The sequence below is a fragment of the Myxocyprinus asiaticus genome, chromosome 20 (assembly GCF_019703515.2).
Source record: "Myxocyprinus asiaticus isolate MX2 ecotype Aquarium Trade chromosome 20, UBuf_Myxa_2, whole genome shotgun sequence".
NCBI lineage: Eukaryota > Metazoa > Chordata > Actinopteri > Cypriniformes > Catostomidae > Myxocyprinus > Myxocyprinus asiaticus.
In genome coordinates this window covers 42,312,720-42,337,684 of record NC_059363.1, presented here as the reverse complement: position 1 = coordinate 42,337,684, position 24,965 = coordinate 42,312,720, and the positions used below count along the sequence as shown (strand labels likewise).

Genomic DNA, 24,965 nt, shown 5'->3' with positions numbered 1-24,965 from the left:
TATAAAGTGTTTTTTTGATGGAAGACGGAAGTGATTTTTTTCAGCAGAAAAAGCATGAAAAAGCACCTTATTTTGTTTAGCTTTTTTTACACACTTGTTAGACCTTGCACTAATGCTTGATCTGAGAGGACAAAAAGCATATAATAATTTATTCCATTGTGCAACATGTTAACAGTTGTTAGTCGGTCATTAAATCGCAAAATAAACCCGTCCAAGGTGACAATACATTGCCTACCGTCTATATCGATTTATAAACGTTCACGTGTAAATAAAAGTGACTGTTATGGTCGCGTTCTTACCTCCAATTACCCCTGAAGAACTTCCAAGCCATATTGTCAACTGTGGTCTTGCCCTAAACTTTCGCCGCTTTCTATTCTTTTTGCGTATAACAAAATGCAGCCGCTGCCGTGAAACTCTGCTTGCTGTTCATGTTTGCCTGTGTGTTCACATTTCGCACGGAGGTGGTGCTCTTGCTCTTCAGGTTGATTGGCTGCGAAAATGGGCCATGACAGTGAAGCGTTGAGAGAAGTCAAAGCCAGTCATTAGGTGTGACACCTTCCCTCTGTTTTTGATCGGTAAATGTGACAGGCTCACTGACAAGGAGGGCAAGATTAGCGAAAACAGTCATTAAGTGTGACACCTCCCACCCAATTCGAGTTGTTCTGAGTCTGCTAGTGTAGAGCCAGCTTTATATGCACACACATCACTGAATTTATTTGAGATTAAGAAGAGATTAAGTAGTAGTAGTAACAACAGTAGCTGAGACTGTTCTAAGTTCAAAGTAAAGCTCTATTGACAGCATTTTTGGCATAAATCCTTTACCACAGAAAAATTACTGTTAAAGCTCAGTCCTTAAAATGGACATCTATGGTGCAGTGCCCTTCGAGGGCATTAAAGTAGAAATGTAGTAGCTCATATTTCTGTTAAATCACTTACATATAAATTCTTTGTGTCCTTAAAATTGTTTTAAAGAAGAAAAAGAAAAATAAGCTTTGTAGTTTTTTTTGTTTGTAATTTTTCTTATGGGACTACTGGTCCTGTTGAACTTCTAGACGTATTTCCCTTGACGTATTTCCTCTATTTGAGTTGGACTTTTCTCCTGTATTTGGATGTTCCTCAAAGTTTCCGCTATATCTGCACATATCATGCAACGTTTACAAGGTTTACCACCTTTACATGTTCATGACGAGATGTAATATTGGATTTAAATTTACACTGACAAGGAAAGCAATTCACACTAGTCTCATGTTAAATGTAAAATGTCTTCGGCTATCCTTTTGAAACAGAGTGTTTCAAAACATTTTACAGTAGATTTAGCTTTCGAATAACTGTATTATTTCAGTGATGAATTATATGAAAAAAAAAAAAAGCATTTTAAGAAATGAACTCATTAATAAATTAATTAAAAATTATTCATGCCCCCAGACCGTAACGAAGAATATTCCTACCATCTGAGCAGTTCAAACTTGAAGTACCACCTTTAAGTTTTTGCGAGTCCAAGTCAGCAGGGGGCTGTAAGCGCATCTCCAGCTGAACAGGCAATCTGCAGTTGAACGGGCAACTGAAACCAGTCTTACGGACAGCAAACTGCACAAAACGAGGAGGAGCACTTTGTTTAAACACAGCTGGATGAAGCGCAACTCTGAATGCAGGGGTCTCAAAATGTGTTTTTCTAAGTTTCAAACTAATTTTAACTTGGCAGTGTAAAAAAAAAAAAAAAAAAGGCGTTTATGACGCGACACAACCAAAGTGAGACAATTCAAAAGCCTCCGTCTGATGCATGTATACATAGATGCATCCTTAAAAACCCCTTATAATAAATCGAACTCAGATTACGAATTGAACTGCAAAATGGATTGCTGTTGACTGTAGTCCTATGATAGACTTTTGTTCAATGAGATAAACAATATATTGCCTTTCAAAGCCACATTTGCACTGTCTAATCAATGCTTTTCTCATCTGCCACAATAATGTAAGGTATTTTAGTGTATTTTAATTAGCTGAATTATTATTTTACAAATTATATATTTATTATATATATTATATAAAAATATTTAAATATGATTATTGATAATTATTTAATCATTATATATCATTTTTATTTGGGGGCCTTTTTCTGCAAATGTTGATACGTGCGTAAATGTAATTAATTAAATTAATATTGTTATAATCAGCATATCATTTTATATCATGAATTCATTTGAAAATAATAGACAGCCCTAATTTAATTGTGTTGCCCTGTTTACTTTCATTGTAAGTGCATGTTTTGTTAATTGAGGGATGGGTTGAAATAAATGTTAAGGTAATAGACATTGCCACAAATGCTGTCAATAGAGCTTAAATTGTACTTAACCCGGAGCATTCTTTTAACTGCACTGCAAAGGTTTTTTATTAAATGTATGCGTAATGTCATTAACACACTTTAGTTCTGTTCCAAAACCAGTGACCTGCCTACCTAGACAGCATTTTATGGCATGTATAGACTCAATGAGTAGACTATTCCAAATGCTAGGCAACATAATTATGCCAACATAAAAAAAATTAAATAAAATTGACAACATCTAAGGTAGCACTGCATATAGTCTTTATGAAGAAGCAATACCAAAATGCACTGCGATGATGGTGGATGAGTTGAGAAAAATGTTGATTATAAATATGCTTATATTTAATTCAATACCGAGAAGTATTGATCAAATGCAAAGAAAAATTACTATACCCAATATTAGTGAGTTATGTTATTGTGCTTATTAGAGTATCACGTCGTTAGCAACATGCTGGCATCAAATTTTATTGGGGGTCAAGAGATGTTAGCCAAGAGTATCACGATGCTAGCTTAGCGACATGCTAACATCAAACACTATTGGAATTAATTGTTACGTCAAGAGCATCACATCATTAGCTTAGCAATATGCTAATGTCAAACTCTTTTGGTATCAATTGTGAGTCAAGAGTATCATGTTGCTTGCTTAGCAACAAGCTAACATCAAACACTATTGGAATTAAATGTGTCAAATTCTGTCGATTAAGCTTAACTTATAATGAACCCAGAACATTCCTTTGAAGACATACAGTACGTCCTTCTAGTGAATGTTCATAGAATAGCGGACCACAGTCTCCAACCACCGCCTGTAAGAAGTAGACAGAGGCTCACTAGTTTTAGGAACAGAGCATTTGTGCTCACAGAAACCACTTTCATGTGAGAGATATGGTTAGCTGCTCAAAGAGGGGTGAGGAAGAAAGGCAGACTGGATCTGGTTTCAACTCTGTCCTTGCGTTTTTCTCTGGAAACACAAGTGCTGCTAATGCAAGTTTGCCTGCAGCCTGAGTCTGTGCAGTGAAATATATGATCTTACAGATGGTTAATGGCAGCTTTAAGAATTAATACCCCTGTAAATCATCTTTGCTCAACACATTATAGCCATTTACATGCGTTAATTCACTGTACTGCATGTCCATATGCTTCCTTTGAATTAAAGCAGAGAAATAACCCCCCCCCCTCCAAAAAAAACAAGAATAAAAAAAGTTTGTACCTGTCTAGCCAAGCCAGGAGGCTTTTGGCTGCTCCGATAAGCTCAACCACAGAGGAAAGGAATTCATTTGGAAGCTTGCTAGATGTGCTGTTTTCATTCGTAAGGCTTTTCCTGCGTTCTGATGTTGCACTGTGAAGGCTATTGGTGACAGCTCTCATCTTCACCACCAGGTTCTTCAAGTTATCTGTCTCCAGTCCATAGTTCTGAGGAAGAGGTGGAAAATTATATACTACAGGTTTGTAATATTACCTCAATTCACCAGATGCTACCATGCAGGTATGTCTAGATTAGTGTAAACACATTAATTCGTATATATATATATATATATATATATATATATATAAACTTCAGTTTACATAATAGCAAGATTTGTTCTTGGTTCAAGATTTGTGTTTACATTTTTTCTGATCTTACAAACATTTTGATATAAAGACTTATGCTTAAATGCTTGAAATTTGTAAAAATGATCCCTATATGCACTCCATCTATATGAAAAAAAAAAAAAAAACCCACACAAGACTTCTTGTGTCCTCACATGCCATTGATTTACAACACTTTCAAATATGCTAATAACTTGTTTACTTTGCAAGTAAGCAGTTTATACTTGACTTGCCCCAATTCAATTTGTTTAGTACACGGTTTCATTCTATTTCTGGCATGCAGTGAATGAGTGCCTTGTCCAATAGATGCAGCATAAAGCAAAGCACAGTCTATTCAGAGTGATTTTTTGCCACACTGAGAACAAGCTACTGCATATTCCATCCATCCATCCATCCATCCACCACCGTTATTGGTATCTGCAAAATCCAATTACAGTCCACCTATAATCTGAAATGGTGTGAGAAAGGCTTGAAATGAGACCATTCTGACTTCCTGGGGTTCTTTGAGGTTTCTGCTTATTGGTTTATAGGGTTGCTTTCGCCTGACAGGGATAGGAACCTGAAAGAGTTTCCCTGTGTCTGTCCATCAGGGCTTAGAGAGATCTCAGTTTAGATGGAGTAGGAAATTTGTTTCTGGTTCTGCATGAAAAAGACTTTAGTACATTCCATTAGGGAAAGATCTGGAGAGCTGGTAACACTAACACTTTCTGACTTTAATACTTGGCCTGAGTGCCTTTAATATCTTTTCCAGAGCTGCGAGACAATAGAAGGATCTTTCCATCAAGGAGGCTGTTTTAAGGCCAAAACAGACGTAGGTTTTGGGAGAAACCCTGGAGAAACCATTAAGTACAATCTAATGTAAATGTAATTATATCATGGCATTGCTGAATGCTTGATTCTGATTGTCTTACAGATGCTCCAAGGAGTTTTCATTTTCTATAACTGCATGGCTATGAAGTCATTCAAGGTTTGTTAACTGCACTACAGTTTAATATCAGTTCATCAAATTGAGGCTCCAGCACTTTGAAGCTCAAGAAAATGTAATAAAAATTACAATTATTTATTGATTTATTTATTTCCTAAAGTTGTTTCAATTAGAGGTAGACAGATATATCGGATGTACCAATAAATCTATGCCGACAGTTGCTTTTTGAAACGGTCGTTACAGGCAAAAATCTATGGCGATAGTTGACGATAGTTTTTTCATCATTTCAAAATAAGAGTTCCCCAGCCGAAAATACTTTAATAATATAAGGTCTAATAATGTACAGTATGTGACTAAGTTATCAGTCTGGTTGAGATAACATGCTTTCACAAACACACAGAACCTTGTTGTTATTGCTACCCTGCTATATAATTAATACAAAATGTATTCAGTTTCTCTACTGAAAAGCTACATTGATTAAAAGATATAGACACTGCCAGCTTATAAACGATAAATGTAGATACTAGTAAGGCTGTCAATTTATTAAATAAAAACAACACGTCCAAAAATTAACGCAATTAATTATGCCCCTGACCCTTATGTAAACTTGGTAAAAAGCGTTGACGTTTTTGCATTGTGCAGTCAGCAGGGGGCAGTCAGAGCAGCCTCAGCTTGGGGCTTTACCATGACCATTGGAAAGAGTGTCTTTCTGTCCTTGTTAGTACCAGTTGTCCTTTGTCTTTGAAGACTGTAGTGTACATCTTTGTATGAAATCTTCAGTTTTTTTTGGCAATTTCAAGCATTGTATAGCCTTCATTCCTCAAAACAATGATTGACTGACAAGTTTCTAGAGAAAGTAGTTTCTTTTTTGCCATTTTTGACCTAATATTGACCTTAAGACATGCCAGTCTATTGCATACTGTGGCAACTCAAAAACAAACACAAAGACAATGTTAAGCTTCATTTAACAAACCACATAATTTTCAACTGTGTTTGATATAATGGCAAGTGAATTTCTAGTACCAAATTAGCAATTTAGCATGATTACTCAAGTATAAGGTGTTGAGTGATGGCTGCTGGAAATGGGGCCTGTCCAGATTTCATCAAAAATGACTTTTTTCAAATAGTGATGGTGCTGTTTTTTTTACATCAGTAATGTCCTGACTATACTATGTGATCAGTTGAATGCCACTTTGGTGAATTAAAGCACCAATTTCCTTCCGAAACAGCAAAATCTGCACTTTAATCCAAACTTTTGGCCGCCAGTGTGTGTACGTCCGTCCGTCCATCTAATATGTGTGTGTGTGTGTGTGTGTGTATGCACTTATTTGTTATTAATCTGATTAATGAATCAGCACATCGTGTAATTAATTTGACAAACACTTAAGCGACTGGCAGCTCTAGCCAATAGTGATGCTTTCAAATTAGCAACAGGGACTTGGGGGACTTTCAAGAACTGGTATTATTTGAACGAACATTGATCAGACAAACAGGTAGTCCTGCCCCTACCATTTTATAATAAATTATACTTTTATAATTACAAACAAATGCATGCAGGAAATACAAGGACAGATTTTTTTCATCTTGCACCAATATGCCTTTTACTCCACAGAAAAGAGATCCAATTTGGTGCTTCTGTTCTCATCCATCAGAAAATACTAACAAGAGAAGTGAAGGAGTTTAAACAAGCAGCACAGGGTCATTGGTCGGGATTACTTTTTTTTTCTAAATGTGTTAACCTGAACCATAGTAAAAAGGTACAGCAACATGTTGGCTTTGAAAAAGTTTGGAACTAGTAGGGTAGTTCATCAGAAAAAATGGTGTAGTTCTTTGATGAACTTTCCCCATGGCACCAGTATCATGTTCAAATGGGCTAAAGACATTCAGAATTTAATATTTCATGTACTCAAGGCTCTTCTTCATGGCGACTTTTGGAGCTCTATGTACCCTCCCACCACAAAAATAATGAAGTCCAGATATTTTTGGAAGACTTCAGAGCACCTCATACAAAACTGAGGATTTGTAGCAACTGTCAGCTTCTGATGCAAGGGGTCTGGGGCTAATTCACACATCCATAAAGTGACGAGTGCTGGACACTGGGATGTACTGTATGATTAATAAGCAATGACATAACCATCAGTCAAAGTTCTTTTACCTAACCGTTTCCATGTGTCAGTATCAAGTCTTTGTATTTTGCACTCCATGGGATATCCATAGACACTATGGATAGATCTCTCCAAACAAGAAGCTATTCACTTATAAAACGTTCTTTTTTTTTTTTTTCAAAATCAGATTTTTCAGGATTGTAGCTATGCAGCTACATAATTCACAAAACCATTTTGGTGCATATTGCATGCCTTTCTCAAAGCCTTAAAGCAGATTTTTGGGCGAGGGCTCAACCTCTATGTGACTAATTCCAAATGAATTCAATCTGTTTTTAAATTAGTTGGTCAACAGAAGACAATTACGGGGAAAGATTATATATTGATTCGGCATTATTGTAAGGCAGGAAAGGCCACTAGAAAGATAAAGATAAAAGATAAAGGGATCACACAAAAACACACAAGCCTAAATGGAAACAATAAAAAAAAAAATATGTCTCGTTTCCCAGTAAAAATATTTAAACAACCTTAAAAAATAAAATAAAGATACATTTACTTAAGCAAAATTTCACAAAACTTTTCTTGTTTTCTAAGAATATATTTTAAATTAAGTAAATTTTTCTAACCCCACTGGCAAATATGTTTTTTTATTATCATAAATCTAACAACATTTATTGGTTTATGCTTAAAAAAAAAAAAAACTATTTGCCAATGTGGTAATAAAATAAACGTAATTTAAAGTGATGTTGTAAGTGATGTATACAGTGAAAAATCAGAGACCCTCCCAAAGAATTTCGATCTCAAGAGGTTAATACCGGGTGTAAACCACAATCTGTCTTGGCCGACCACTTGTGATCGAATCACCCAGGATGGAAGTTAATACAAGTTGTAAACAGTGCCTAAGTGGCACAACAAATGTGGAAATGGACTCTTACCAGAGCACAGAGCAGATCTACTGCCTCCAACACCAGCTCCTGATGGCCAATGCGGGCCACGCCCAGTTCCTCAAGGTCCTGATGGGAGATTTTCAGTAGCTGCTCTCCATTTATTTTCTCTCTCTCAAATTTGTGAACATACTGTTGGAGGCTATCATCCAGACCTACAAATGAAGAGCAGGAAAAAGAGAAAACAAAGAAATAAGATTATTGAATAAGCACTTATCCTTCCCACATACAGTACTTGATTTTTAGAGCATTGCTTTGTAGTTGCTGAGCTTTGTAATAGCTATGCAGTTAGGGTGATCTCTGGCCTAATTCCAAAGAGGCCACCCCAAATCCTATGATATTATGGTCTCTATATGGCTTACATCCCTCACTCAATGCAAGTCACCTTTCCTCAACAAGGCATATTCATGTCCATAGTACAAATGGTGCAGGACAAGTTTGTTCAAATCTCTATCCCCAAGTATGAGCAATAGTAATAATAGTGCTTGCCTTAAACTCCCCTGCCTAAATGTTCTTGTGATTCTTTTGAAATGAATCTGAAACATGAAACATCTCAAAGGGCTGCCTGTTAATTATGGATAAGAATACACCGAGAGATAAAATATAGAGAGATCACTTTGTTCTAACAAACAGGTGTCTTGATTTCTCTAGAAACATGGTTCTTGTGTTGACATGGCAACAGGAGTGTATGGAGCTTCCAGATACCATAAACATCATGTTAATTCCACCTGCCAAAGTGTGTACATGTGTGGATGTGGGTCAAGCTGGTTAAACAATTCACGCTTTATTTTTTTTTCCCTGCAAAGCGTCAACTGTAATTACAACAGTTCGAATGGGGCAAGCCTACCAACTCACAGAAAGTACACCTCAAAGGAAACTAATTCCAATTAACTGGTTTAGCAGGATTCTTCAAGACCTTAAGCACCATTCAGTTTCTTTACACCTACTCCTGTTTGGAAATGTTGATGTGTTTCCTGCTTAAAATCAAATTAATTTTTATGTAAATCATAGAACTGTTAAAGAAATAGTTGACTGAAAAATTAAAATGATACTTTTGGTAAATGTTAAAAGGACATGAGTAAATAATGAGTATACATTTTTAGTCAACTATCATTTTAAAGAAAATACAGTTGGCTGAGTTAGCATAGGAAAATCTAAAGACCCTCATGACAAAATGTTATTTAGTCAAATTTTTAAGATATAAGCCAATTAATTTTTTTTGCCGTGGCCCAAATTCACTTATCAACCCATATGTTCTGAACATAAATTCCGAACTTAACCAAAAATGGTCAAACTCTAATACGAAGACATTGAGGATGCATGCATGCCAAATTTCAGCCAAATTTTGTCTATAGGGGGTGCTGAAACTAAAAACAAAAAAAGTTAAACGATGACAGAATTTCCATTAAGCGAACTTTCCCTTTAAAAACAAATGGAGTTTACGGATATAGCATAAGAATTTTAGTCTGATAGCCCGCCTTGTTGACATGAACGTCCTACACCTACCCAGATATACAAAGCTCTTAGTCACCCAGTCTGCACTGCCAGTGAAGGACGGTGAAGGATGGTGCTGTGGGACGAGGGGGATGGGTCTTCACCCAGTCAAAGGCACTACAGAGACACGGCAGCTGCAAAGATCTGGCCTTGTGCCCTCTGCCTCAACAACTTGACAGCCCAGACAAAACCACTGACCTTAATATTCAATACACCATCCACCTCCATCTATCTTTGCAAAACACTGTCAAGGCTTAGCTATATCAATGAACTTTAACAATGGCAATAGAAATGAATTGCTGGAAAATAGTGACATATTCTGTGTTCTAAAACTAGCAATTTAATGCACAGGCAAAAGCTGTTTCCAAAAAAGCAAGCACCACAATTATGCTACTGTACTTTCTAAGATACCTGACAAGTTGTTAATCAGTACAACTACCACAGAGATGTGAGTTAACATGCTGGAAGAACTGGACAACTGTTGTAGTCTAAATGTTAGCAACTTACATTTTAAAAGCACACACACCAATATCATGTTTTGAGGTATGACTGTGTAATTTCTGTTGTAGAACAAAACATGAAAGTCTCTTCAATGACCATTTTTACTCATAGAAAAACACTGCACTACTCTTTTGTATTCAATGTTGAAAAGTAACAATAAAATTCCATGTAATTAAAACAGACTATTTCACCCAGTTCTTATTAGAACATCACATAGTTATTCTAGCAACAAGCTAGCAGCAAACTACTGTATATAGAGTGCAACACTGCCCACCCACTTTTTCAGCCGTCTTGGTTCCGGAAGTATTTTTCCCATTAATTTATTCCATAGGGATTTCATAAAAAACTTAATTAAAGGGTTCTAAGCCATTAGCCAAACCAATCAGCTCCGAGGTGAATCTAACTATTACAGACTTTGGTATAAAGCAAAAAACAAAAGACAAAAGGTACAAGGCTGTGTACTTAACTGTCTTTAATGAGGAAATGCACTGTAAAATTCCATGAAGAATTGTGAATATTGTAATCAATTAAAAATAATGGAAAAGTAAAAAAAAAAAAAGTGATTTAAAGTTGTTTATTGTAAGTGTAAACAATATACTCACATTTTTTTGCAAAATATTAAGATATTTCCAAATATATAAGTATTTTGAATGTGTATATAGAGTGTGCCATGGGAGCGGGCAGTTGCTACAAAGCCCTTTTGGCGTGCTTTGTTGGCCGCGGTTCCCTGATTGGTAGATTTTCCCCTCAGAATCATGGGTAGTGTAGTCCTTCACTAGGAATTCTGCTGATAAACACGATTTATAGAAAAAATTAAGTTGAAAAAAAATGTGGACTGATGACTTTAACAGAAGAATGTACTATCGATTAACAACCTCTAAGCTCATGGAAGGTGTCTTATTTATTGTTAAGAAGTAAAAAAAATAGGCATTTTTACTTCTGGAACCTTACTGTTACACTCTATTAAATCAACAAGTCGATTTAGTCGAGTTTCTTGTGTGCTAAATAGCTTTTGGACCAGGGCTACAATTTCATGTCTCATATTTGGCCTGGCATACTCTGATCACATGTATTTCCATTAAGCTTTATAGGAAGCCATATTATTTTAATAATTCTGCAACAGGGACTGAACACAGGTTGAACACAGGTTGAATTATCCTGACTCTGCAAGCCATTATGCTTAGTCCTTAGAGTGTACATAGTAAATCATGGGCCAAATGATACAGCTATGCCATGTGGACTGCATAGCTGATGTTGAATCAGAGATTATGAATGGCTGGTATCTAGTTACTGATATTGGAGTAACAGATAATTCAGCCTCTAAATGGCCTTCAAAGAAGCACAGACTTCTCACAATAATAATAATTAAAAATAAATAAATAAATAAACTCTGGGTATGAAAGGTAAAGATTAAAATGGAAACATCCACTAAAGTTTCAGATACAGTAACCTAGCTCCAGGCCTAAGCCTCACCAATGACTGAAATTAATTTGTTGTCATCATAAGTTTGTAATATTTTGATACAAATTCCCATGCTAGCCTAATATCATTTGAGCTTCATCTCTACTTTAGTGCTTAGTGTTTTAGCAATAGAGTACAACAGTAAGGTTAGTAAGTAAAAATTCCATACATTCTGCATAAAGGATCAAGATGTACAAAGATAACAAACAGGAATGCACCTTTCAAGACAGACCAACCATGAACTCTAGAGTTGTTAAGCGATGGTATGTAGAAGCCATAAGTCAATGTAATTTCAACTTCGTATTCAAAAATCATGTTTAATTGCCAGATTCCTGGTGAAGTACTACATTACCCAGAATACTAAAGAGAGATCTACCAATCAGAGAAGTCACTGCTACAATGGAAATGGGAGTCACTGTTGGCAGATTTTTTGCAAGATGGAGGCTAGCAAACGTTAGCCATCAACCTAGCTTGAAACCTATTATTAATCACTAATTATTACAAGAAAATTCCTTTAAAAAACACAAATATCTAGATTGATTCAATGACATAATTCGCACTGCTTCATGGGGTGAAGACTTCATTAATTCCCTACACATGAGGTCTTGTACCTTTTTCTTTTCTTTTTTTTTTTTCAGGTTTTTAAAAACTTGTTTTGCTTGGCAAAGCTGTAATGTTGTGATAAATCTCAGGGCTGGTTGGTTGGATCAAGGTATAAAACTCTTTGTTTTTTTTCTAAATGCCAACAGAGAAAATGAATAGGGAAAAACAATTCCAGAGCCCATGTCGCTCAAAAAGTGGGCTGTTACTGTTGCTCTATTGGAGAAACTTATTACTGTATGTGAATTTAGTCCTCCATATTAAGAATTCTTTCCATTTATACAAGCTTTCTCTACAGAAAGAATTTGGGATTGCAGGGAGATTAAATACCCACCCTCTTTTTCACCCGCTCTTCTCACCTGCCAACTACCAATGAGCACAAATGAGACTATACAGAGATCCCACCAAGCCAATTATCTATACAACTCTGACCTATAATAACAAAGTGTACAGGTCCCATTGGAGAAAACACAGAGACCTCAAAGAGATACATTTTCAATTCAGAGATGAATACAATACAAAAGACTTGAGTAGCAATTTACTGTGAGATGAACAAAGTGGGCCTGTGACATTTCTTCAAAGAAAAAAGGCACCAAGCATTATATTCCATAATGAAATAGTTAACAGCAGCATTCAAACATCACTCAGGATGCATCCTAATTTTGTTTCAACTCAATTCTGCCATTTCAAGAGTAAAATCTGTAGCAATGATTATAACTGGGAGGTGAGGGGCCAGAGGATGAGCCCCCAACATGTAGAAATTTCTATATGAGCTGCCCACACCCTTGGCCAGGAGATGATCAATGTATTTAAAGGGTAATAAAAATTGTGGCTATACATGTATCTGACAAATTCATTTCACTGCTGAAGTGTTTGTCAATCTACCTCAATAGTGGGCTGAATGCAGACTAATCTCACAGTGAAATCGGAAACGGTCGATTTTTCATTACTAAAATCGGTCTGTGCTTACCGAAATGAGAAACACTGTCCCCAGTGGCCAAATCGGTTAAGTATTGCTGGGCGTATGGGTATGTTTGAGCTCTATATTCCGGGTGTAATGTCTACGGATTGGTGCCAAAAGTGAGTTGTTTTCCAGGTGTACAGATACAGTGAAGAGGTATGCATATTTTAAAAAACAGAACCTAAACCCCAAATCTAAACCTAACCATCAGTGGAGTAAAAATGTAATTTTAGAGGGAAAAATGCAACCTCTGAATTGTGCTCGTCACTGATTATGCGTCCCACGCTGCCGACGCAACAAGCTTCCAGACGCCTCACAAGGGAAGTTAAACACACTGGAGCCGATGCAAAAATGTCTGATAGGAGATGGCACTCAGGGCTGTTTCTAGGCATAGGCGAACTAGGTGGTCGCCTAGGGCGCCACCTTCTGGGGGGGGGGCACCAAAGATGGATCATCAGGCTGCATCAATTATTTGGCGCCCAGCCTTTCACCAGTTCTACTTTTAAAATCACAACATTTCCTGAATAATATCCTTTCGGAAGCTAGAAACAGCCAACTTCCACTATTTTGCCCAGGGCGATCTAGGAAGCATCAAGGAACATCAGGGCTGTTTGGAAAATGAGGTCATATACAGTATACTCCATGTAGTATATACAGTACAAAAGGTCAACCGATTGTGGATTTTACCGATACCAATAACTAAGTTGGGCAGTACCTGCCGATAACTGATTAATCAACCGACAGTTTTTTAAAAATTGATACTGAATGAATAAATAACACAATGTAAAATAGTGCTGAACTTTATTACACTAGTTTATAAACAGTGCTGACTGAACCATGAAAATGTATTATACTTTTTTAAAATGAAATAAATATATATAAATATTAATATAAACTCAGCAAAAAAGAAACATCCTCTCACTTTCAACTGCTTTTATTTTCAGCAAATTTAACGTGTAAATATTTGTATGAACATAAAAAGATTCAACAACTAAGACATAAACTGAACAAGTTTCACAGACATGTGACTAACAGAAATGGAATAATGTGTACCTGAACAAAGGAGGGGTCAAAATCAAAAGTTACAGTCAGTATCTGGTGTGGCCACCAGCTGCATTAAGTACTGGACCTCATGGACTGGACCAGATTTGCCAGTTCTTGCTGAGTACAGGACTCGGTGTAACGCTCATTCCTTCGACGATAAATGCGAGTCCGACCATCACCCCTGGTGAGACAAAACTGCGATTCGTCAGTGAAGAGCACTTTTTGCCAGTCCCGTCTGGTCCAGCGAAGGTGGGTTTGTGCCCATAGGTGATGTTGTCGCCGGCGATGTCTAGTAAGGACCTGCCATACAACAGGCCTACAATCCCTCAGTCCAGCCTCTCTCAGCCTATTGCGGACAGTCTGAGCACTGATGGTGGGATTGTGCGTTCCTTGTGTAACTCGGGCAGTTGTTGTTGCCATCCTGTACCTGTCCCGCAGGTGTGATATTCAGATGTACCGATCCTGTGCAGGTGTTGTTACACGTGGTCTGCCACTGTGAGGATTATCAGCTGTCCTTCCTGTCTCCCTGTAGCGCTGTCTAAGGAGTCTCACAGTATGGACATTGCAATTTATTGCCCTGCCCACATCTGCAGTCCTCATGCCTCCATGCAGCATGCCTAAGGCGTGTTCACGCAGATAAGCAGGGACCCTGGGCATCTTTCTTTTGGAGTTTTTCAGAGTTAGTAGAAAGGTCTCTTTAGTGTCCTAAGTTTTCATAACTGTGAACTTAATTGCCTACCGTCTGTAAGCCGTTAGTGTTTTAATGACCGTTCTACAGGTGCATGTTCATTAATTGTTTATGGTTCATTGAACAAGCATGGAAAACATTGTTTAAACCCTTTACAATAAAGATCTGTAAAGTTATTTGGATTTCTTTTTTTGCTGAATTTATATGAACTAATATTCAAATTTTAAAGTCAGCTGATTTTTAAATTGACGTTGTTTCCTTAGTCCAAGAGGTCGCAATAAATACATAAACCATTCAACACTGTTATATTATTGCATAGAACATTCCTATCCTGGCTGTTAAAAAAAAAAATTCAACTAATGTGCATAAAATAAATAAATAAATAATTTTAATAGTCAAAAGTAAAATGGGGTTCACATGGTGTTACACTTGCACTGATTCCTACTACTCCAGACACAAGCTTCATAATAACAGCGAATACCACATAGTTTTTTATTCAGTACAGTTGTATGTAGAGTAGCAATATTCACAGATAGCAGTGGTAGTCGGCTGAACTCGGTGATGCAGCGGCTCAGACTATGAGCCCAGGCCAGGGGCTGTTCAAACAGACGGAAAACACAACAGACTGGAACCGAATGGATCTCGAGACACACATTTCCAAGTTGAACATCTTTCCTGACAAAGCATTTAAACAACTCATTGCTTAATCTGAGAAACGCTTATAAAATAGCAAGACGCAACAGCCAAAGACCTCCACCAACTGTAAGAGGCTGTTCACACAAACGCTTTTGCAACCATCCATTTGTTTTTCTATGCAAATGCGCACTAAACGAACGTCGTTGTTTCCCTTTGTTTTTGTTTATTCAGTCTCGTGCAGGAGTGCTGTTTTTTAGATGATTTGTCTAATAAAAAAGAACTTTAAAAGCATATTGAGACACCTGCTTTCTGTTAAACTGTATTTGTTGCGCTGTGTCTTTTTTTTTTTTTTTTAGCGCAAGAATGTGATCGATCTGAAGTCATTGTATTACAGTGTGGATAATTTTTTTCAATTTAAATCAGATGCGTTTCTGATTTGTTTATACGTTTCTCTCGGCTGCATGAAGATATTAATTTGCTTTCTCACGTCACTAGCTTTAAATATGCAACTTAGCTGGCTAACAAATGCATAAACATGACCAGCTGAATATAAACTAACGCAAATGGATGGTAACGATCGTGACATTTAAACATTTGGGTAAGGCTTGCATGTATTTTTGGTCACATTGTTCTAACCGCTTGAGGTTAGTTTTAATGTTAGTGTCCTTGTCGGCAAACATACTGCTGTTCCCTACAAATGCAGCATGTAGACAACAAATTAATTACTTTATAATGATATGACAGCATGTACTGTAGTGTACATACCTTTTCTTTGTTGATGTTTTAAATCCGCATCTGAAGTTTTTTGCGCTCCATGCAGAGTGTAGTCTCATGTGTTAAAAGAAACACCACAAGGCATCAGTGAAGTGATAGTTTTTATTTCACCTCTAGAGGCCGCTCTCATACTGTATAATGACAGCGGACCTTTACCAGCCGCTCCAGCACCGGACGCAACGGGGAAAAACTTTCGATGTGGATTTTTACCAATAATTCCAGAAATCTGTTATCGGTGCTGATTAATCATCAAAACCAATATTTCGTCGACCCCTATACAGTACTATACACAGTATATATAGAAATTAGGGCTGTCGAATAACACAATTACCAATTCGACATTAGATTCTGACATTTTATTCAGCTCTGTGAGAGTTATAAACACTGATTAGGATAGGGAGGAACCTTCGTAACTTGATGGGGTCATTTCACTAAAATTAAAAAAAAAAAAAATTCACTGACAAACTTATTACAAAACAAACCCAGTTGGGACCTGTGTAAAGCACAGATGGGACAGTGCCAGCTCTAAAAGTAAAGCAAGACATTCTCTGCAGCACTTTTCATGTGGAGTTCAAAGCGACACAAATCATGTAAATGCATCTTCACGATTGCTGTAGCAAAGTGAAAATTAATATTGTGGAGGACGAGGGTTTAAGAGATTAAATGTCCACTGCAAACGAATACGCAACCTAAGGAGACTAGTTCTTTCAATTAGTCAACCTCTCACTTAGACTTTGGGAAATGTTTAATGTTGCTGCATGTTATTTTACTGCATTTCCATCTTTATACTGTGGAATCCTTTGTTTGGAATATGTTAATAAAAAATTATTGTTACATTTTTTGTTTTGTTTTCCTTCCTAAAAAGGAAATAAATGGATTTTGATAGAAAATGTATTGTAGAGTCAGATTTTAGCACTTTCAAAATCTACGATTAATCGCAGTTAACTCTGAAAAAAAATCATGCAATTAAATATTTTAATCGACTGATATACTGAAATCATAATTTTCGTACAGAACATTTTGTCTCATTTCTTCTGTCAAAATATTTATCTTTAAAACAAGAAAAAAAAATACTTTAGAAGCAAAATTACATAAAATATAAAGTCAAGAAAAAAGATTTGCCAATAGGGTGAGAAAACCTTTTTTTTTACCCCATTGGCAAATATTTTTTTCTTGTTATAAGCATAAACTTCGACATTTTGTTAACTAAAGGTTTCTCGAAAAAAGTATTTTTTTTTTCTCTTCTATTTTTTTTATTTTGTATTATTTCTACTGGAAGTAAAAAATAAATACATTGTCCAGCTTGAACAAGAACATAAAATACACATTTTTCTCCAATGTTTCTTTTGTCAACAGAGATCAAGGCTCGTTAAAGTGTCAGGTTTCCGCTAAAATTTGGATAATTACACAACTGGATCAGTCTGCTGTTTTTGTTACCTCCCCCCCCTTAAAACAGACTGTGATGTGATCACTGATAAATCCAACACCTTAGTAATGCTCTGAAACTAAAACCTGAACAGCTGTTCCGACAGGATGTATCCCAGCCCCCACTGTACAATGTAGAATCAACCCTATCCAAGCCCTCTACCTTCTCTCAGAATCTCTTAGTCTGAGACTCGCTAACACAGGCCCCATGTCAACAGAATGGCAGGCTGTGGTTCTCAGGGGTTTCATTACATGAGAACCAAAGCCCTTCCAGCATCCACAGAATGAAGGACCTCCCTGTGGGAGTCTGACCTCCCTCTCCACACTTTCTCCATGCCTTCATGAGAAGAAAGTGGGAAAAGCAGTGTGTACAATAGCCACTAATGCTGGTACCCTCTCTCTTCCAGTAAACCTGTGGGGACTAAAGGAATGTCCATTGTTTTTGGGCGGCGACCCTTTGTGGGAATTCCAGAATTCCACACTGGTGCCACCTCGATAGAGATTTGTTATTGTGAAGGCAATAATTAGAAAAAAAGAAAAAGAAAAAATTCCTTTGTGTGCAAAACCTGTCATTAGATCCAAAACAAAATGAGGAAAGTAAACAGAGCACTGTAATTCAGATCAGAGGTGTGGTACAGTATGTCTAAATTGTGTTTACATGCACAAGAATACTTTTATATTAATCAGAATTTGGTAATATTTCAATTATGTACAATATGTGTCATGTAAATGCATTAACTACATTGCCCATATTTCAGTTTCTAGTAATCCAAAAAAAAAAGACAGCTGGCATACTCTATGCCTGTATTCATCTGAATTTCTTGTCTTGCACCATATTTGGATGATCCCCTATGATGAAATAATCATAAAATGTGTGCTTGTCCATACAAAAGTAATTCTGGGTTCTATGTTTTACCAGCAGTTGTACAATGGTATGCATTTGAGGAAACACAAGAGGTGACAAATAAAAAGAAATTAACAAATCAGTATATAGACAGTTGAACGTACAATACGAGTCTGTTAACTTACATTTTGCTATTTATTGTGCTCTTGGGTGCTGTTGTCAAGAATATGAATGAGAACTAATGAGCTGTTTAAATTAATGTGCAGAATTACCACAAATTAGGACTGTCAATCGATTACATTTTTTAAATCTAATTAATTACATGACATGCCTAATAATCAAATTAATCACAATTAATTGCATATGAATATTTGCTGAGAAAGACTTCCAAATAAAGATAAATAAATATAATACACACACATACATACATATACACACACACACATACATATACACACACACACATTATACCAACTACTTTATTAGGTACACCTATATTAGGTACACTTATTCATGGGATTATCTAATCAGCCAATCATGTGGCAGCAATGTAATGCATAAAATCATGCAGATATGGGTCAGGAGCTTCAGAATGGGGAAAAAATTTGATCTCAGTGATTTAGACTGTTGCTGCCAGACGGGCTGGTTTGAGTATTTCTGTAACTGCTGATCTCCTGGGATTTTCACATGCAACAGTCTCTAAGGTGTATAGAGAATGGTGCGAAAAGCAAAAAACATCCAATGAGCGGCAGTTCTGTGGACGGAAACGTCTTGTTGATGAGAGGTCAACAGAGAATGGCCAGACTGGTTCGAACTGACAGAAAGTCTACGGTAACTCAGATAACCACTCTGTACAATTGTAGTGAGCAGAATAGCATCTCAGAATGCACAACATGTTGAACCTCGAGGCGGATGGGCTACAACATCAGAAGATCACGCCGGGTTCCACTTCTGTCAGCCAAGAACAGAAAACTAAGGCCGATGTGGGCCTATCATTTGTGTACCTCAGCAGAAATCCAGATGTTTTCCAAATGTCTACTGTCTAGTTTTGGTGAGTCTGTGCCCACTGCAGCCTCAGTTTCCTGTTCTAAGCTGATAGTAGTGGTACCCGGAGGGGTCTTCTGCTGCTGTAGCCCTTCCACCTCAATGTTCGACGTGTTGTACGTTCAGAAATGCTTTTCTGCATAGCACCGTTTTAACATGTGGTGACTTGGGATACTGTCACCTTCCTGTCAGTTTGGACCAGTCTGGCCATTCTCTGTTGACCTCTCTCATCAACAAGGCATTTCTGTCCAAAGAACTGCCACTTGCTGGATGTTTTTTGTTTTTCCCACACCATTCTCTTTACACTCTAGAGACTGTTGTGCATGAAAATCCCAGGAGATCAGCAGTTACAGAAATACTCAAACCAGCCCATCTGGCACCAACAATCATGCCACGGTCTAAATAACAGAGATCACATTTTTCCCCATTCTGATGGTTGATGTGAACATTAACTGAAGCTCCTGACCCGTATCTGCTAGAATATATAAATTACACTGCTTCCACACAAATGGCTGATTAGATAATCGCATGTATAAGTAGGTGTACAGATGTACCTAATAAAGTGGTTGGAGAGTATAATATATATATATATATATAGCATTATTCAGATAAATATATTGCATTATTGTGGCAGAGGAGTAAAGCATTGATTACAAAATACCAAAAGCTTCACAAGTCAATATACTATTGTTTTATTTCCATTTCACTGAACATAAGCCTACAGTCGACAGTAATCCATTTTGCAACTGGTATCTTATTTTACTGATCTCGTGTGAATTCTACTCATAGCATGAGGTGTGAAGTCATTGATAACACATTTTAATGTCATATTAGTTGATGTTTAACATGTAGTCTTGAGCATATTAATAATTTTCCCCAATTTGGAAAGCCCAATTCCCACTACTTAGTAGGTCCTCATGGTGGCGCGGTTACTCACCTCAATCCGGGTGGCGGAGGACAAGTCTCAGTTACCTCCGCTTCTGAGACCATCAATCCGCGCATCTTATCACGTGGCTCCGCACGGAGACTCCGCACGTGGAGGCTCATGCTATTCTCCATGATCCACGCACAACTTACCACGCCATTGAGAGCTAGAACCACTCATCGTGACCACGAGGAGGTTACCCCATGTGACTCCCTAGCAACCGGGCCAAATTGGTTGCTTAGAAGACCTGGCTGGAGTCACTCAGCACACCCTGGATTCGAACTTGCGACTCCAGGGGTGGTAGTCAGCATCAATACTCGCTGAGCTACCCAGGCCCCCGACCAGCCTCAAATTTTTATGTACCTCTAAATGCCTTTTTGATTGTAATATAGCAGCTCATTTAACAATATATATTTCTAACAGGGTTGTGAATCGATTACATTTTTTAAACTATAATCACACAGTTTTCTGTGATTAATCACGAATAATTTATGGCACATGATACATTACAACAAACATTAAAAAAAATCATCATAGGGGCCTGGGTAGCTCAGCGAGTATTGACGCTGACTACCACCCCTGGAGTCGCGAGTTCGAATCCAGGGCGTGCTGAGTGACTCCAGCCAGGTCTCCTAAGCATCCAAATTGGCCTGGTTGCTAGGGTGGGTAGAGTCACATGGGGTAACCTCCTCGTGGTCGCGATTAGGGGTTCTCGCTCTCAATGGGGCGCATGGTAAGTTGTGCGTGGATCGCGGAGAGTAGCATGAGCCTCCACATGCTGCGAGTCTCCTAGGTGTCATGCACAACAAGCCATGTGATAAGATACGCAGATTGACTGTCTTAGAAGCGGAGGCAACTGAGACTTGTCCTCCGCCACCCGTACTGAGGTGAGTAACCGCGCCATCACAAGGACCTACTAAGTAGTGGGAATTGGGCATTCCAAACTGGGAGAAAAGGGGATAAAATTTAATTTAAAAAGAAAAAAGAAATAATATATACAAATATATAAAATTTAATTTATACTTTGTTTTAAAGAGCTTGCAAGAAATTGGTTAGTCATCATTTATTTAAATAATTTAAATATGTACATGTTAAAATGTATTTTTTTTTTTCTTCAAATAGTGTTAGACACATTTTTACAGGTATTAATATTTGATACAAGAGTATACATGCCATAAAATCAGTGGACATGTTGTAATTAAAATTTTGGCAAAATCTTCTGCCGTTATTCAGTGGCCTTTTTTTTTAATAATAGGATCAAATGGGCAGAATTGATTCATATCAAACTTTATTGGCAAGAGAAACTTAAGTGTACATTGCCAATGCATTATTAGACATGATACATACAGATATAAAACAAATTGAATGCTTAAGTTATTTGTTGAAGTTTAAAATCTCAAAAAAATATTTAAAATATTATTTTCTCTGGCTGCCGTTCAGTCTCTACAAGTACCTGGCGTCAGCTTGGTGAACGGTCATGTCCTTCTCAGTCTCTATTGAGCACAATCTGGGTCTCACTCACTCATTTTTAAAACTGCTTCAAATGACAGTAACAGAGTTTTCACCACTTGCGGGTGAAGTCTCCATTCTCCGTACAGTAAATCCGCTCCCATGTTTATTATGCCCAAGACTAGAGCCCGACCGATATGGGATTTTTGAGACCGATACCGATTTTAGAGAGAGGGAAAATTCACCGATTACCGATATTGTGGCCGATATATAACATTTTTGAGTTGGAATGAAAACAGACCTTTTCTGTGTGGATTTTTCACCAATTTGACTATGCAAAGGTACTCAGAAGGATGATTTTTTTTAAACAAAGAATATTTGACATTATTATTATTAGACATTGTCAACAAATTCTAGAAATGAACATTGAGAAAATGAAGACTAAATAAAAATAAAATAAATAGCTAAATAAACATCAGTATTACTGTTTAATATCAGTCAAATACTGAATATATTAATACTGCTGAGTCAAGATAAACAGATAATCAGCGGTGTTGTACCATATTCTGCTATACAAGTTCAGGGGAAACTTTCAACGGTGGAAAACCAGACTTTTAAATATTACATTTTATAAACGCAACGACTGGAATTGTTCGGTTGAAGGGGTACCAAACTGTGAATCCTGAACAAAACAGTTTGGTGAATACATGTTTTCTCATTAGCTTCCACTCAGCTGACAACTAGTTTCCATCCACTTTTCGCTCTATTTTGTTATCGACAAAGTGAAAACGCGTAAAAACAAAATTTGCGAAATTTGCCGTCTTCTGCCTGTTTCCATTCAAATGGCCTTTTATCGATAAAAATGGTGTGCGTGATGACGTCATGCCTAAAAAAAAAATTAAAATAAAAAAAACTGTCGCATACGTTTTAGTTTATCACAAAAGAAATCTGCCCTTAAGCCATTTCCATACAGAAATGTGTGTTTATCGCTAATTCGCCTCCCAGATGTCCCTAATTTTTTTCCTCCGAAGTTTTGGTAAAATGGGGAGAGTATTGAGACAATTCATTGAAATTAGTCAGCTTACTGCCATTTTAATTTCACAAATAAAAGCAATCAGAAGACGAGGCATTGCAATCAAAAGGGAGCTGTTGCCCTTCTGATAGGACTGTAATATTGCTCCTGATGTTGCGCCTATCACAGTTTGACACCGGTTCCAACCCGAAAGTGAATCGTTATGGCCCTGTTCAACCTGCACCAAGTAGTGGGGAAATTTTCAGTCTTAGTATAAGGACCATCCATCGATGTGTATATGCTCTGTGCACAGCTATTAAAGAAAAACTGATGCAGTGTAATATCAGGGTTTACATATGATACATTCCTGATATTCAATTGGCTATTTTGAACAATCATCTAAAGCATTGCCATCACAACTGCATTATGTCCCGCATATTTGTCCAGCAACTTTTAACAACCAACTGAACATGATTATCATCTAAAATGTATTTTAGCATCATAATGCAATTTACATTTTCTGAAGTGGCTCAGCAAATGCGATCTGAGGTAAAGAGGGTTAGATTTAAAATATGTAAAAGTTTTAAAAGGTTCAAAAGCTTGTTTTCTGAAAGTGAACTCTGCATTGGACAAATAGTTCTGATAGTTTATATTCTTGAAGTGTAGAAAATGTCATTCAGCTGACTTTATTCGTCTACAGAACAGGGTAAGGCTAATTTATGTTTGTGTAAAGAAAAGGCATATATAGGTCTAAAAATATAATTTTTTCGTTTGGCAATTTATTTATTTTTAATTTAATGCGTTTTTCGTTTGGTAATTTATTTAATACAGGGAATTTTTCCAGCATTTTTTCAAAAGTAAGCTAAACAATAATTTAATATAATTGGGCTATATTAGTGTTCCAAAAAAGCACACTGAAGCTTTTCTTCAAGTAGTATGTTTTTATTTTTAATTTAAAACATCTTTGTGCACAGAAATAATATGTTTTTTTTGTATTATGGGCTAATTCCGTGACTGCTGTCTATTATTTTGAATGGTGTGGAAAAGCAACTTTAATAAATAAACGGATGTCTACTGCAATTAAATTAATTGCAAAGAGTGGCCATTCATTTGTTCTCCGTGCACTTGTCGATGTGCATGTTACGAAATATTTGTGTTGGCACTCCTGGAAGTGTCATGTTTGCAGTGATCGGATCTTTATGCCGTTCAGATCAATCCATAATCACGTACAATAAATTGGCTTTTATGGATGTATACATTGTCGTCATGATTAACACAGGCTAACGATTGGGGTAAATTCTGTCATGTGACACTATATTTTTGCGTTAATGCCAATTTTCTCTACAAAGTGTTTCCAAACCAGTTTTTCGTGAAATTTGATGTATCGACAGAGTTTATGCATTAGAGTTAAACTGAAAAATATGTCAACACTTGTGAAATTTTGGAGATAATCAGCTTTATTTTGATGCGCTAAATTTTTCAGTAAAAAATCCTTGGATGGAAACGTAGTTATTTAAAGTAGCTACGTGATTAGCTGTTAGCTATAAGCTCGTTGTCACGGAGAGTAAAAGACGGACGTTGTTTATTTTACTTTCCAGCATTGTGTCTCACCAACAAGGTAATAACATAGCATGAAATCAACACTCAGACACAATCCACCACCGCACCATTGTCTGCTGAGCTGCAAAAATATGTTCTGATGTTTAACCTTTCAATCTGCTACATTACTGACTGCACTGACAAACTATAGCTGGCTAACAGCAAACAGACATGAGTGACATGGTTGTCAGGGACAAGGTTAATGTTATATTAGTTATATTGAAAAGGGAAAATGATGGGGTCATTGTTTATTAAGTTTCCAGTATGTATTTCACAAACTAGTTAACTTACCGAGACACCGCTTAACTCCGCCCTGTCTGCACAGCCACCGCCAGCTTAGAGTCAGCTCTGTAAACAATGGAGCCGGAGCGCGCTCTGCTGGACAAACTACGTAATGACACCAATTCTAAAGCATTGTTTTCTGCATTTTATGTTCTGGAAAAAAAAATTAATATCGGTAAAATATACGCCGATACTGATATATCGGTGAAAGGCTAATATCGGCCGGCCGATATATCGGTCGGGCACTACCCAAGACGTGTCACGCTTAATAAATAAGCGTGCGCTGCTCCACACAATCAGTTTCTGTGCTAGGATGTGCAGGCGAGTTGAGAGTGTACCTCCTGA

The 24,965-nt window shown here is 37.1% G+C and overlaps 1 protein-coding gene across 2 annotated transcripts in view; it reads right to left on the bottom strand.

The window, feature by feature from the left end:
* LOC127410952 (connector enhancer of kinase suppressor of ras 3-like) overlaps window positions 1-24,965 on the bottom strand; it is an 87,784-nt gene that overhangs the window by 36,241 nt on the left and 26,578 nt on the right. For both annotated transcript variants that reach the window (XM_051646240.1, XM_051646241.1), the window contains exons 2-3: window positions 7,873-8,036; window positions 3,531-3,733 (exon numbers count right to left, since the gene is read on the bottom strand). In XM_051646240.1, coding sequence (XP_051502200.1) covers window positions 3,531-3,733; window positions 7,873-8,036 — 367 coding nt within the window. The remainder of the gene's footprint in view (window positions 1-3,530; window positions 3,734-7,872; window positions 8,037-24,965) is intronic.